This window comes from Euprymna scolopes, chromosome 32 (genome assembly GCF_053919585.1).
Source record: "Euprymna scolopes isolate OS-2025 chromosome 32, ASM5391958v1, whole genome shotgun sequence".
In the NCBI taxonomy this organism is placed as follows: domain Eukaryota; kingdom Metazoa; phylum Mollusca; class Cephalopoda; order Sepiida; family Sepiolidae; genus Euprymna; species Euprymna scolopes.
In genome coordinates, this window is record NC_136513.1 from 52,752,384 (window position 1) to 52,768,624 (window position 16,241).

The following is a 16,241-nucleotide window of genomic DNA, read 5'->3' on the forward strand; positions in this document are numbered from 1 at the left end:
AATTTATTTTCAATAACAAAATGGCGGCTGTCTACGCAATTTCGAGTGTAATCACTCCTCAGAGATTTTTCAGGTTTTGTGCTGTTATCTATCAAGAATAGAATACAAAGGAAAAAAAACAAACTCTGAAAAGTACTTGTACGTGACTTTACAGTGGAATTGAGCTTTCACTCCACTGTTTGAGATACGAAGAGTCCTTTGGCACTGAATGAGACAATTGGTTCATCAACTGAATGAGACAATTGGTTCATCAACTGAATGAGACAATTGGTTCATCAACTGAATGAGACAATTGGTTCATCAACTGAATGAGACAATTGGTTCATCAACTGAATGAGACAATTGGTTCATCAACTGAATGAGACAATTGGTTCATCAACTGAATGAGACAATTGGTTCATCAACTGATTTAGACAATTGGTTCATCAACTGAATGAGACAATTGGTTCATCAACTGAATGAGACAATTGGTTCATCAACTGAATGAGACAATTGGTTCATCAACTGAATGATACAATTGGTTCATCAACTGAATGAGACAATTGGTTCATCAACTGAATGAGACAATTGGTTCATCAACTGAATGAGACCATTGGTTCATCAACTGAATGAGACAATTGGTTCATCAACTGAATGAGACAATTGGTTCATCAACTGAATGAGACAATTGGTTCATCAACTGAATGAGACAATTGGTTCATCAACTGAATGAGACAATTGGTTCATCAACTGAATGAGACAATTGGTTCATCAACTGAATGAGACAATTGGTTCATCAACTGAATGAGACAATTGGTTCATCAACTGAATGAGACAATTGGTTCATCAACTGAATGAGACAATTGGTTCATCAACTGAATGAGACAATTGGTTCATCAACTGAATGAGACAATTGGTTCATCAACTGAATGAGACAATTGGTTCATCAACTGAATGAGACAATTGGTTCATCAACTGAATGAGACAATTGGTTCATCAACTGATTTAGACAATTGGTTCATCAACTGAATGAGACAATTGGTTCATCAACTGAATGAGACAATTGGTTCATCAACTGAATGAGACAATTGGTTCATCAACTGAATGAGAATTGGTTCATCAACTGATTTAGACAATTGGTTCATCAACTGAATGAGACAATTGGTTCATCAACTGAATGAGACAATTGGTTCATCAACTGATTTAGACAATTGGTTCATCAACTGAATGAGACAATTGGTTCATCAACTGAATGAGACAATTGGTTCATCAACTGATTTAGACAATTGGTTCATCAACTGAATGAGACAATTGGTTCATCAACTGAATGAGACAATTGGTTCATCAACTGATTTAGACAATTGGTTCATCAACTGAATAAGACAATTGGTTCATCAACTGAATGAGACAATTGGTTCATCAACTGATTTAGACAATTGGTTCATCAACTGAATGAGACAATTGGTTCATCAACTGAATGAGACAATTGGTTCATCAACTGAATGAGACAATTGGTTCATCAACTGAATGAGACAATTGGTTCATCAACTGAATGAGACAATTGGTTCATCAACTGAATGAGACAATTGGTTCATCAACTGATTTAGACAATTGGTTCATCAACTGAATGAGACAATTGGTTCATCAACTGAATGAGACAATTGGTTCATCAACTGAATGAGACAATTGGTTCATCAACTGAATGAGACAATTGGTTCATCAACTGAATGAGACAATTGGTTCCTCAACTGAATGAGACAATTGGTTCCTCAACTGAATGAGACAATTGGTTCCTCAACTGAATGAGACAATTGGTTCCTCAACTGAATGAGACAATTGGTTCCTCAACTGAATGAGACAATTGGTTCCTCAACTGAATGAGACAATTGGTTCCTCAACTGAATGAGACAATTGGTTCATCAACTGAATGAGACAATTGGTTCATCAACTGAATGAGACAATTGGTTCATCAACTGAATGAGACAATTGGTTCATCAACTGATTTAGACAATTGGTTCATCAACTGAATGAGACAATTGGTTCATCAACTGAATGAGACAATTGGTTCATCAACTGAATGAGACAATTGGTTCCTCAACTGAATGAGACAATTGGTTCCTCAACTGAATGAGACAATTGGTTCCTCAACTGAATGAGACAATTGGTTCATCAACTGAATGAGACAATTGGTTCATCAACTGAATGAGACAATTGGTTCATCAACTGAATGAGACAATTGGTTCATCAACTGAATGAGACAATTGGTTCATCAACTGAATGAGACAATTGGTTCATCAACTGAATGAGACAATTGGTTCATCAACTGATTTAGACAATTGGTTCATCAACTGAATGAGACAATTGGTTCATCAACTGATTTAGACAATTGGTTCATCAACTGATTTAGACAATTGGTTCATCAACTGAATGAGACAATTGGTTCATCAACTGAATGAGACAATTGGTTCATCAACTGATTTAGACAATTGGTTCATCAACTGAATAAGACAATTGGTTCATCAACTGAATGAGACAATTGGTTCATCAACTGATTTAGACAATTGGTTCATCAACTGATTTAGACAATTGGTTCATCAACTGAATGAGACAATTGGTTCATCAACTGAATGAGACAATTGGTTCATCAACTGAATGAGACAATTGGTTCATCAACTGAATGAGACAATTGGTTCATCAACTGAATGAGACAATTGGTTCATCAACTGAATGAGACAATTGGTTCATCAACTGAATGAGACAATTGGTTCATCAACTGAATGAGACAATTGGTTCATCAACTGAATGAGACAATTGGTTCATCAACTGAATGAGACAATTGGTTCATCAACTGATTTAGACAATTGGTTCATCAACTGAATGAGACAATTGGTTCATCAACTGAATGAGACAATTGGTTCATCAACTGAATGAGACAATTGGTTCATCAACTGAATGAGACAATTGGTTCATCAACTGAATGAGACAATTGGTTCATCAACTGAATGAGACAATTGGTTCATCAACTGAATGAGACAATTGGTTCATCAACTGAATGAGACAATTGGTTCATCAACTGAATGAGACAATTGGTTCATCAACTGAATGAGACAATTGGTTCATCAACTGAATGAGACAATTGGTTCATCAACTGATTTAGACAATTGGTTCATCAACTGAATGAGACAATTGGTTCATCAACTGAATGAGACAATTGGTTCATCAACTGAATGAGACAATTGGTTCATCAACTGAATGAGACAATTGGTTCATCAACTGAATGAGACAATTGGTTCATCAACTGAATGAGACAATTGGTTCATCAACTGAATGAGACAATTGGTTCATCAACTGAATGAGACAATTGGTTCATCAACTGAATGAGACAATTGGTTCATCAACTGAATGAGACAATTGGTTCATCAACTGAATGAGACAATTGGTTCATCAACTGAATGAGACAATTGGTTCATCAACTGAATGAGACAATTGGTTCATCAACTGAATGAGACAATTGGTTCCTCAACTGAATGAGACAATTGGTTCCTCAACTGAATGAGACAATTGGTTCCTCAACTGAATGAGACAATTGGTTCCTCAACTGAATGAGACAATTGGTTCCTCAACTGAATGAGACAATTGGTTCCTCAACTGAATGAGACAATTGGTTCATCAACTGAATGAGACAATTGGTTCATCAACTGAATGAGACAATTGGTTCATCAACTGAATGGGACAATTGGTTCATCAACTGAATGGGACAATTGGTTCATCAACTGAATGAGACAATTGGTTCATCAACTGAATGAGACAATTGGTTCATCAACTGAATGAGACAATTGGTTCATCAACTGAATGAGACAATTGGTTCATCAACTGAATGAGACAATTGGTTCATCAACTGAATGAGACAATTGGTTCATCAACTGAATGAGACAATTGGTTCATCAACTGAATGAGACAATTGGTTCATCAACTGAATGAGACAATTGGTTCATCAACTGAATGAGACAATTGGTTCATCAACTGAATGAGACAATTGGTTCATCAACTGAATGAGACAATTGGTTCATCAACTGAATGAGACAATTGGTTCATCAACTGAATGAGACAATTGGTTCATCAACTGAATGAGACAATTGGTTCATCAACTGAATGAGACAATTGGTTCATCAACTGATTTAGACAATTGGTTCATCAACTGAATGAGACAATTGGTTCATCAACTGAATGAGACAATTGGTTCCTCAACTGATTTAGACAATTGGTTCATCAACTGAATGAGACAATTGGTTCATCAACTGAATGAGACAATTGGTTCATCAACTGAATGAGACAATTGGTTCATCAACTGAATGAGACAATTGGTTCATCAACTGAATGAGACAATTGGTTCATCAACTGATTTAGACAATTGGTTCATCAACTGAATGAGACAATTGGTTCATCAACTGAATGAGAATTGGTTCATCAACTGATTTAGACAATTGGTTCATCAACTGAATGAGACAATTGGTTCATCAACTGAATGAGACAATTGGTTCATCAACTGAATGAGACAATTGGTTCATCAACTGAATGAGACAATTGGTTCATCAACTGAATGAGACAATTGGTTCATCAACTGATTTAGACAATTGGTTCATCAACTGAATGAGACAATTGGTTCATCAACTGAATGAGACAATTGGTTCATCAACTGATTTAGACAATTGGTTCATCAACTGAATAAGACAATTGGTTCATCAACTGAATGAGACAATTGGTTCATCAACTGATTTAGACAATTGGTTCATCAACTGAATGAGACAATTGGTTCATCAACTGAATGAGACAATTGGTTCATCAACTGAATGAGACAATTGGTTCATCAACTGAATGAGACAATTGGTTCATCAACTGAATGAGACAATTGGTTCATCAACTGAATGAGACAATTGGTTCATCAACTGATTTAGACAATTGGTTCATCAACTGAATGAGACAATTGGTTCATCAACTGAATGAGACAATTGGTTCATCAACTGAATGAGACAATTGGTTCATCAACTGAATGAGACAATTGGTTCATCAACTGAATGAGACAATTGGTTCATCAACTGAATGAGACAATTGGTTCATCAACTGAATGAGACAATTGGTTCATCAACTGAATGAGACAATTGGTTCCTCAACTGAATGAGACAATTGGTTCCTCAACTGAATGAGACAATTGGTTCCTCAACTGAATGAGACAATTGGTTCCTCAACTGAATGAGACAATTGGTTCCTCAACTGAATGAGACAATTGGTTCCTCAACTGAATGAGACAATTGGTTCCTCAACTGAATGAGACAATTGGTTCATCAACTGAATGAGACAATTGGTTCATCAACTGAATGAGACAATTGGTTCATCAACTGAATGAGACAATTGGTTCATCAACTGAATGAGACAATTGGTTCATCAACTGATTTAGACAATTGGTTCATCAACTGAATGAGACAATTGGTTCATCAACTGAATGAGACAATTGGTTCCTCAACTGAATGAGACAATTGGTTCCTCAACTGAATGAGACAATTGGTTCCTCAACTGAATGAGACAATTGGTTCCTCAACTGAATGAGACAATTGGTTCATCAACTGAATGAGACAATTGGTTCATCAACTGAATGAGACAATTGGTTCATCAACTGAATGAGACAATTGGTTCATCAACTGAATGAGACAATTGGTTCATCAACTGAATGAGACAATTGGTTCATCAACTGAATGAGACAATTGGTTCATCAACTGATTTAGACAATTGGTTCATCAACTGAATGAGACAATTGGTTCATCAACTGATTTAGACAATTGGTTCATCAACTGATTTAGACAATTGGTTCATCAACTGAATGAGACAATTGGTTCATCAACTGAATGAGACAATTGGTTCATCAACTTATTTAGACAATTGGTTCATCAACTGAATAAGACAATTGGTTCATCAACTGAATGAGACAATTGGTTCATCAACTGATTTAGACAATTGGTTCATCAACTGAATGAGACAATTGGTTCATCAACTGAATGAGACAATTGGTTCATCAACTGAATGAGACAATTGGTTCATCAACTGAATGAGACAATTGGTTCATCAACTGAATGAGACAATTGGTTCATCAACTGAATGAGACAATTGGTTCATCAACTGAATGAGACAATTGGTTCATCAACTGAATGAGACAATTGGTTCATCAACTGAATGAGACAATTGGTTCATCAACTGAATGAGACAATTGGTTCATCAACTGAATGAGACAATTGGTTCATCAACTGAATGAGACAATTGGTTCCTCAACTGAATGAGACAATTGGTTCCTCAACTGAATGAGACAATTGGTTCCTCAACTGAATGAGACAATTGGTTCCTCAACTGAATGAGACAATTGGTTCCTCAACTGAATGAGACAATTGGTTCCTCAACTGAATGAGACAATTGGTTCCTCAACTGAATGAGACAATTGGTTCCTCAACTGAATGAGACAATTGGTTCCTCAACTGAATGAGACAATTGGTTCCTCAACTGAATGAGACAATTGGTTCCTCAACTGAATGAGACAATTGGTTCCTCAACTGAATGAGACAATTGGTTCATCAACTGAATGGGACAATTGGTTCATCAACTGAATGAGACAATTGGTTCATCAACTGAATGAGACAATTGGTTCATCAACTGAATGAGACAATTGGTTCATCAACTGAATGAGACAATTGGTTCATCAACTGAATGAGACAATTGGTTCATCAACTGAATGAGACAATTGGTTCATCAACTGAATGAGACAATTGGTTCATCAACTGAATGAGACAATTGGTTCATCAACTGAATGAGACAATTGGTTCATCAACTGAATGAGACAATTGGTTCATCAACTGAATGAGACAATTGGTTCATCAACTGAATGAGACAATTGGTTCATCAACTGAATGAGACAATTGGTTCATCAACTGAATGAGACAATTGGTTCATCAACTGAATGAGACAATTGGTTCATCAACTGAATGAGACAATTGGTTCATCAACTGAATGAGACAATTGGTTCATCAACTGATTTAGACAATTGGTTCATCAACTGAATGAGACAATTGGTTCATCAACTGAATGAGACAATTGGTTCCTCAACTGATTTAGACAATTGGTTCATCAACTGAATGAGACAATTGGTTCATCAACTGAATGAGACAATTGGTTCATCAACTGAATGAGACAATTGGTTCATCAACTGAATGAGACAATTGGTTCATCAACTGAATGAGACAATTGGTTCATCAACTGATTTAGACAATTGGTTCATCAACTGAATGAGACAATTGGTTCATCAACTGAATGAGAATTGGTTCATCAACTGATTTAGACAATTGGTTCATCAACTGAATGAGACAATTGGTTCATCAACTGAATGAGACAATTGGTTCATCAACTGATTTAGACAATTGGTTCATCAACTGAATGAGACAATTGGTTCATCAACTGAATGAGACAATTGGTTCATCAACTGAATGAGACAATTGGTTCATCAACTGATTTAGACAATTGGTTCATCAACTGAATGAGACAATTGGTTCATCAACTGAATGAGACAATTGGTTCATCAACTGATTTAGACAATTGGTTCATCAACTGAATAAGACAATTGGTTCATCAACTGAATGAGACAATTGGTTCATCAACTGATTTAGACAATTGGTTCATCAACTGAATGAGACAATTGGTTCATCAACTGAATGAGACAATTGGTTCATCAACTGAATGAGACAATTGGTTCATCAACTGAATGAGACAATTGGTTCATCAACTGAATGAGACAATTGGTTCATCAACTGAATGAGACAATTGGTTCATCAACTGATTTAGACAATTGGTTCATCAACTGAATGAGACAATTGGTTCATCAACTGAATGAGACAATTGGTTCATCAACTGAATGAGACAATTGGTTCATCAACTGAATGAGACAATTGGTTCATCAACTGAATGAGACAATTGGTTCATCAACTGAATGAGACAATTGGTTCATCAACTGAATGAGACAATTGGTTCATCAACTGAATGAGACAATTGGTTCCTCAACTGAATGAGACAATTGGTTCCTCAACTGAATGAGACAATTGGTTCCTCAACTGAATGAGACAATTGGTTCCTCAACTGAATGAGACAATTGGTTCCTCAACTGAATGAGACAATTGGTTCCTCAACTGAATGAGACAATTGGTTCCTCAACTGAATGAGACAATTGGTTCATCAACTGAATGAGACAATTGGTTCATCAACTGAATGAGACAATTGGTTCATCAACTGAATGAGACAATTGGTTCATCAACTGAATGAGACAATTGGTTCATCAACTGATTTAGACAATTGGTTCATCAACTGAATGAGACAATTGGTTCATCAACTGAATGAGACAATTGGTTCATCAACTGAATGAGACAATTGGTTCCTCAACTGAATGAGACAATTGGTTCCTCAACTGAATGAGACAATTGGTTCCTCAACTGAATGAGACAATTGGTTCATCAACTGAATGAGACAATTGGTTCATCAACTGAATGAGACAATTGGTTCATCAACTGAATGAGACAATTGGTTCATCAACTGAATGAGACAATTGGTTCATCAACTGAATGAGACAATTGGTTCATCAACTGAATGAGACAATTGGTTCATCAACTGATTTAGACAATTGGTTCATCAACTGAATGAGACAATTGGTTCATCAACTGATTTAGACAATTGGTTCATCAACTGATTTAGACAATTGGTTCATCAACTGAATGAGACAATTGGTTCATCAACTGAATGAGACAATTGGTTCATCAACTGATTTAGACAATTGGTTCATCAACTGAATAAGACAATTGGTTCATCAACTGAATGAGACAATTGGTTCATCAACTGATTTAGACAATTGGTTCATCAACTGATTTAGACAATTGGTTCATCAACTGAATGAGACAATTGGTTCATCAACTGAATGAGACAATTGGTTCATCAACTGAATGAGACAATTGGTTCATCAACTGAATGAGACAATTGGTTCATCAACTGAATGAGACAATTGGTTCATCAACTGAATGAGACAATTGGTTCATCAACTGAATGAGACAATTGGTTCATCAACTGAATGAGACAATTGGTTCATCAACTGATTTAGACAATTGGTTCATCAACTGAATGAGACAATTGGTTCATCAACTGAATGAGACAATTGGTTCATCAACTGAATGAGACAATTGGTTCATCAACTGAATGAGACAATTGGTTCATCAACTGAATGAGACAATTGGTTCATCAACTGAATGAGACAATTGGTTCATCAACTGAATGAGACAATTGGTTCATCAACTGAATGAGACAATTGGTTCATCAACTGAATGAGACAATTGGTTCATCAACTGAATGAGACAATTGGTTCATCAACTGATTTAGACAATTGGTTCATCAACTGAATGAGACAATTGGTTCATCAACTGAATGAGACAATTGGTTCATCAACTGAATGAGACAATTGGTTCATCAACTGAATGAGACAATTGGTTCATCAACTGAATGAGACAATTGGTTCATCAACTGAATGAGACAATTGGTTCATCAACTGAATGAGACAATTGGTTCATCAACTGAATGAGACAATTGGTTCATCAACTGAATGAGACAATTGGTTCATCAACTGAATGAGACAATTGGTTCATCAACTGAATGAGACAATTGGTTCATCAACTGAATGAGACAATTGGTTCCTCAACTGAATGAGACAATTGGTTCCTCAACTGAATGAGACAATTGGTTCCTCAACTGAATGAGACAATTGGTTCCTCAACTGAATGAGACAATTGGTTCCTCAACTGAATGAGACAATTGGTTCCTCAACTGAATGAGACAATTGGTTCCTCAACTGAATGAGACAATTGGTTCCTCAACTGAATGAGACAATTGGTTCCTCAACTGAATGAGACAATTGGTTCATCAACTGAATGAGACAATTGGTTCATCAACTGAATGAGACAATTGGTTCATCAACTGAATGGGACAATTGGTTCATCAACTGAATGAGACAATTGGTTCATCAACTGAATGAGACAATTGGTTCATCAACTGAATGAGACAATTGGTTCATCAACTGAATGAGACAATTGGTTCATCAACTGAATGAGACAATTGGTTCATCAACTGAATGAGACAATTGGTTCATCAACTGAATGAGACAATTGGTTCATCAACTGAATGAGACAATTGGTTCATCAACTGATTTAGACAATTGGTTCCTCAACTGAATGAGACAATTGGTTCATCAACTGAATGAGACAATTGGTTCATCAACTGATTTAGACAATTGGTTCATCAACTGAATGAGACAATTGGTTCATCAACTGAATGAGACAATTGGTTCATCAACTGAATGAGACAATTGGTTCATCAACTGAATGAGACAATTGGTTCATCAACTGAATGAGACAATTGGTTCATCAACTGAATGAGACAATTGGTTCATCAACTGAATGAGACAATTGGTTCATCAACTGAATGAGACAATTGGTTCATCAACTGAATGAGACAATTGGTTCATCAACTGAATGAGACAATTGGTTCATCAACTGAATGAGACAATTGGTTCATCAACTGAATGAGACAATTGGTTCATCAACTGAATGAGACAATTGGTTCATCAACTGAATGAGACAATTGGTTCCTCAACTGAATGAGACAATTGGTTCCTCAACTGAATGAGACAATTGGTTCCTCAACTGAATGAGACAATTGGTTCCTCAACTGAATGAGACAATTGGTTCCTCAACTGAATGAGACAATTGGTTCCTCAACTGAATGAGACAATTGGTTCCTCAACTGAATGAGACAATTGGTTCCTCAACTGAATGAGACAATTGGTTCCTCAACTGAATGAGACAATTGGTTCCTCAACTGAATGAGACAATTGGTTCCTCAACTGAATGAGACAATTGGTTCCTCAACTGAATGAGACAATTGGTTCCTCAACTGAATGAGACAATTGGTTCATCAACTGAACATTCAAGCTTTTTCTAGATTGGTTGCCTTTACACTATGCAGAAGCCATGTCTGCTCTGTTAGCTCTGAACTGATAGTTACAGTCCAGTCTAGATCTCGCTCTCGTCTATCAAGGACAGAATACAAAAAAAAACAGAAACGCTGAAAGGTTTGTACATGACTTTCTTTACAGTAGAATTGAGTTTGTACTTTTTCATGCAATCCACTTTTTCATGCAATCCACTTTTTCATGCAATCCACTTTTTCATGCAATCCACTTTTTCATGCAATCCACTTTTTGAGTGAGCTACGAAGAGTCCAATGAAAATGAGATGATTTTCCATACCAGAATTTCAGGTTTTTAGTTAAAGTTTACTTTCTTTTAGATTCGTTGCCTTCACTCAGCCCAGAAGCCATCTGTGCCTCTTTGGCATTGAATTGATGATAGTAACAGTTCAGTTATGGGGATCGTCATCAAAGAGTGCTGATTTTTTTTTTCTGAGTTTTTCTTGTTTTAAATGAACTACTTTTTACCATGGCTAAGGAGCCCCATCCAGAGGAATGTAACTTTACAACTGAATTTTACCAAATACTTTATCCGCTACACCACGGGTGATGAGAACAATAGCCTGAAGAATCGAAATATACAAATAATTGATCCTCATCTCAAAAATTCAGAAACCAAGTTGATGTCTATTTTGTTGCAAATCTCATTTTTCAATGTTGTTGCAATTTTTGTGTCTCACTTTCTCTCCTTTCTTTCACCAGGTCCTCTGTCAGCATTTGTTGTCGATTCCGTCGATTGCCCATGACAAGCCAATGGCAAAACCAGCCAAGATGATCACAAAAGAAGCTCAAATGGTCGTGGCTCGTTTACTTCGGGAACAGCTCATAAAACACCCCGAAACCTTGTCGCTTGATCTGCTCAATAATGGACTGACGGCTTTGTGCAATATGAACGCCTTACACAAGGAGAAAAGGTATTTCACAGTTTAGTTGTATAATCGTTTCTTCTTTTAAAAATTTTTTAATCTTTTTTTTCAAATTTAAAAAAAAAATTTCTTTTAAATTTTTTTTCAAAATTTTTTTAATCATTTTTCTTTTAAAATTTTAAAAATCTTTTTTTCAAAATTTTTTTTAATCGTTTCTTCTTTTAAAATTTTTTAAATCCTTTCTTCAAAATTGTTTTTAATCGTTTTTTTTAATCCTTTTTCTTTAAAAATTTTTTTTTTTATCTTTTCTTCTTTTAAAATTCTTTTTTAATCCTTTCGTCTTTTAAAATTTTTTTTAATCCTTTCTTCTTTTAAAATTTTTTTTTAATCCTTTCTTCTTTCAAAATTTTTTTTTAATTCTTTCTTCTTTCAAAATTTTTTTTTAATCCTTTCTTCTTTTAAAATTTTTTTTTAATCCTTTCTTCTTTTAAAATTTTTTTTTAATCCTTTCTTCTTTTAAAATTTTTTTTTAATCCTTTCAAAATTTTTTTTTAATCCTTTCTTCTTTTAAAATTTTTTTTTAATCCTTTCTTCTTTTAAAATTTTTTTTTAATCCTTTCTTCTTTTAAAATTTTTTTTTAATCCTTTCTTCTTTTAAAATTTTTTTTTAATCCTTTCAAAATTTTTTTTTAATCCTTTCTTCTTTTAAAATTTTTTTTTAATCCTTTCTTCTTTTAAAATTTTTTTTTAATCCTTTCTTCTTTTAAAATTTTTTTTTAATCCTTTCAAAATTTTTTTTTAATCCTTTCTTCTTTTAAAATTTTTTTTTAATCCTTTCTTCTTTTAAAATTTTTTTTTAATCCTTTCTTCTTTTAAAATTTTTTTTTAATCCTTTCAAAATTTTTTTTTAATCCTTTCTTCTTTTAAAATTTTTTTTTAATCCTTTCTTCTTTTAAAATTTTTTTTTAATCCTTTCTTCTTTTAAAATTTTTTTTTAATCCTTTCTTCTTTTAAAATTTTTTTTTAATCCTTTCTTCTTTTAAAATTTTTTTTTAATCCTTTCAAAATTTTTTTTTAATCCTTTCTTCTTTTAAAATTTTTTTTTAATCCTTTCTTCTTTCAAAATTTTTTTTTAATCCTTTCTTCTTTTAAAATTTTTTTTTAATCCTTTCTTCTTTTAAAATTTGTTTCAGGGATGGGGCTGTTTATATGGCACCAAATACCGTTGTATTAACTAAAGTAACTGAAAATATTGGTATGTTTGTCGAAAGTTTTTATCTTTTCTATTTACTAACCAGAGAAATCTCATCCACAAAGGCGCTCAATAAGTAATGCCCTTGATTCACCTCTCATAGCAGTAGAGCAACGGAACTTAGCACAATTATTAGTCTTTCTCTGCATAGGAATTGAAAAGTGTTTGCAAATCGATTTTATTTTGAGATTTTGACAATGACTAAGACGAAAACGAGATGATACACATAAGATGGTCATTTCAAAAGTAAAGCCTCCTATTTTTTTTACCTAAAAAAAATTGGTGAGCTATGAAGATAAAAAACATTTTAATTAATGAAAATCAAATTTTTGTTCTTCAGAATTTATTTTTCTGCAGATGTCACCACCATTCTCAGTGTTCTTTTGTCAGGAATTTAATGACTCATCTCTGCTTCTGGTGCGTGTCCATGATAGGGGTTGCTTTCTTAGACTAACACACCATCAATATCTGCAGCAGAGCGATAAAACTTTGAGGTCATGAATGCATAAGTTCAATCATCATAACAACGCAATTTGCAATACCCTCTGATCCATTCGGACGGAATAAAAAATAGGAAGCATTACTTTTGGAATACCGCTCATATCTATATATCTATAAAAGTGAAAATGTCTGTGTGTGTGTGTCTGTCTGTCTGTGTACATTTCCCTACACAATAACACTATCAATTTTCAGTCTACAGACTCGAGATTTGATATAAGGACTATTGAGATTTGGGAAAATCTTTTTAATTGGTTTTCGGCCAGAAATTTGGCTGCTGAGGGGTCAAAGTTTAATGATTTGACCTTTGAGAACTCTACCAAACTCCTCCGCCAATTTTGGGTCTAAGCACTTGAAATTTTAGATATAGGTTACTATAGGATCAAACTTTATAATTTGATTTGAGCCCAAAACAATAAATGTTAAGGGGTCATAATTGGGGTCAAAGTTTTTTAAAAATTGACGTCTGTGGTCTCTACCAAATTACTCAGCCAATTTCTGGTCTAAACATTTGAAATTTTACATAAAGGGTATTCAAACATAGGGCAAGTTTTTTAATTGGTTTTTGCTAAAAATTTGGCTACCAAAGGGTCAAAGTTCAAAAGATTTTACCTTCGCAGTCTCTAGCAAACTATTCAGCCAATTTTGGATGTAAACATTTGAAATTTTACATAAAGGGTATTCAAACATGCAGCAAGTTTTTTAATCAGTTTTTGGGCAAAAATTTGGCTGACAAGAGGTCAAAGTTTACAAAGTTGACCTTTGCAGACTCTACAAAACTCGGGTCTAAACACTTGAAATTAGATGTAAGTTATTTCGACATGAATCAAACATTTTAATTTAATTTGAGCCCAAAACAATAAATGGTAAGGGGTCAAAAATGGGGTCAAAGTTTTAACAAAATTGACATCTGTGGTCTCTACCAATTCTTCTCTTTGGTAGTTAAGGAAGCCTATTATATAGAAAGTATTACCGTACATATACACACTTTTTAATACATACATATGCACATAAAGTTATGGACAGTGCATAGGGCCCAAGAAAAGCCGGGCGGAACTGCTAGTATACAAAATTTTCAATTGAAAAAATGTCAGAAAATATTAAAAAATAATAGTATCCACTTGATTCCGCAATCCAATAGTTTTCATACTTTCATACGTTTTTTTGTTAATTTTTATTTTCATTTTTTCCAAAGTAAAAATTTTTATTGAATTTGAAAAAAATTTTTTCAATTATGATTTTTATTTAAAACTAATTTCTTTTTGATTACAGCTCAGCACATTGAAGTTCCGACAATGCCAGTCGCCAGCATTAACGTGGATACAAAGACTGTAGTTGTTAATGCGAAATTATAAAATCTTCATTCCCATGAAAATTTCTTTGCTGAATGACAAGGGGAAAAAAGAAAGAAAATAAATGAAACATGTCATTTTTTTTTTTTTTTTAAACAACATTTGGGCAATAACTGTTTGTTTTATTTTTAATTATTATTTAAAAATATTTTTATTTACAATTTTTTATTTTACCTTTTCTTTTTCTTTTTTCTTTTCTTTACTTTTTATCTTTCCTTTTTCTACTTTTTCTTTTACTTTTTTTTTCTATTTCTTTTTCAAATGATGGGAACTCTAAAATAATCTCTGCTCAACTAACATCCTTACTATGAAAAGACGTTTCGCAACCATAATCATTTTATTAAAACTTTAAGCAGAAAAAAAAAAAAAAAGCATTTTTTTATATTTGTTGCTGTTTTTTGTTAAATTTTGCATCAGTGAAAAATCACATTTATTTCACGTGGTTTCCAAGCATATTTTCAACAACATTGTGCCTCGTTGGCTTTAAATTGTTTTTCATTCTAAACTAAAACGCTAACTTGTTCTTTTTTTTTAAGTTTTAGTTTGACATGAAATGCGGATAAAGACATTCACTGACACATAAAAGTAAAGGGTTTTGTTCAGAATTCTACTTGTATTTAAAAAAAAAATAAACAAAAATCTTAATGATGTAAGTACTCATAACAGAACGAAAATATCATATTCCAAAAATCTGAGGAATTTAAAATTGGCTCCAAATTAATTATTAAATAATAATAAATTAAGTAGTTTTACTTTTAATTAATGAAAATAAAATTTTATAAGTTATGTGGAGCCAAGGTTCGGACCATGGAAAGAAAACATGGAACATGGATGAGAAAAAAATTTTTTTAAAGTTCCAAGGATAGGATAAAGGATAAACAGAGCGTACTGTCCAGCATTAATGTCACCATTAAAGTACTTGTAAAACAAGCAGAGGGATGCAACATTTCATCGATGGGACAGAGGCTGAAGCCTAGATGACAGTTCAGGACCTATCAGGTTGGTGACTCTCTTCTGAACCTTGTCCAGGAGTGAGAGACAAGCAGTAGATGCACCAGCCCAAATGTGACAACAGTACTCCATACATGGGCGAATGGTTGCCTTATAGAGGTATAGGATACTTTCAGGTGTAAGTAATTTTCTAGCACGGTAAAGAGAGCCCACCTTCTTTGCAGCAGCCTTGGCAATGCTCTCAATGTA

General features: G+C 33.9%; 1 protein-coding gene across 1 annotated transcript in view; it reads left to right on the top strand.

Annotated features, from left to right (window-relative positions):
- LOC145256356 (dihydroxyacetone phosphate acyltransferase-like) overlaps positions 1 to 15,132 on the top strand; it is a 79,743-nt gene extending 64,611 nt beyond the window's left edge. The window contains exons 12-14 of the mRNA XM_080115175.1: positions 11,776 to 11,987; positions 13,133 to 13,194; positions 14,962 to 15,132. Of these exons, the coding sequence (XP_079971301.1) occupies positions 11,776 to 11,987; positions 13,133 to 13,194; positions 14,962 to 15,044 (357 nt within the window). The 3' untranslated portion in view covers positions 15,045 to 15,132. The remainder of the gene's footprint in view (positions 1 to 11,775; positions 11,988 to 13,132; positions 13,195 to 14,961) is intronic.
- The last annotated feature ends 1,109 nt before the right edge of the window (positions 15,133 to 16,241 follow it).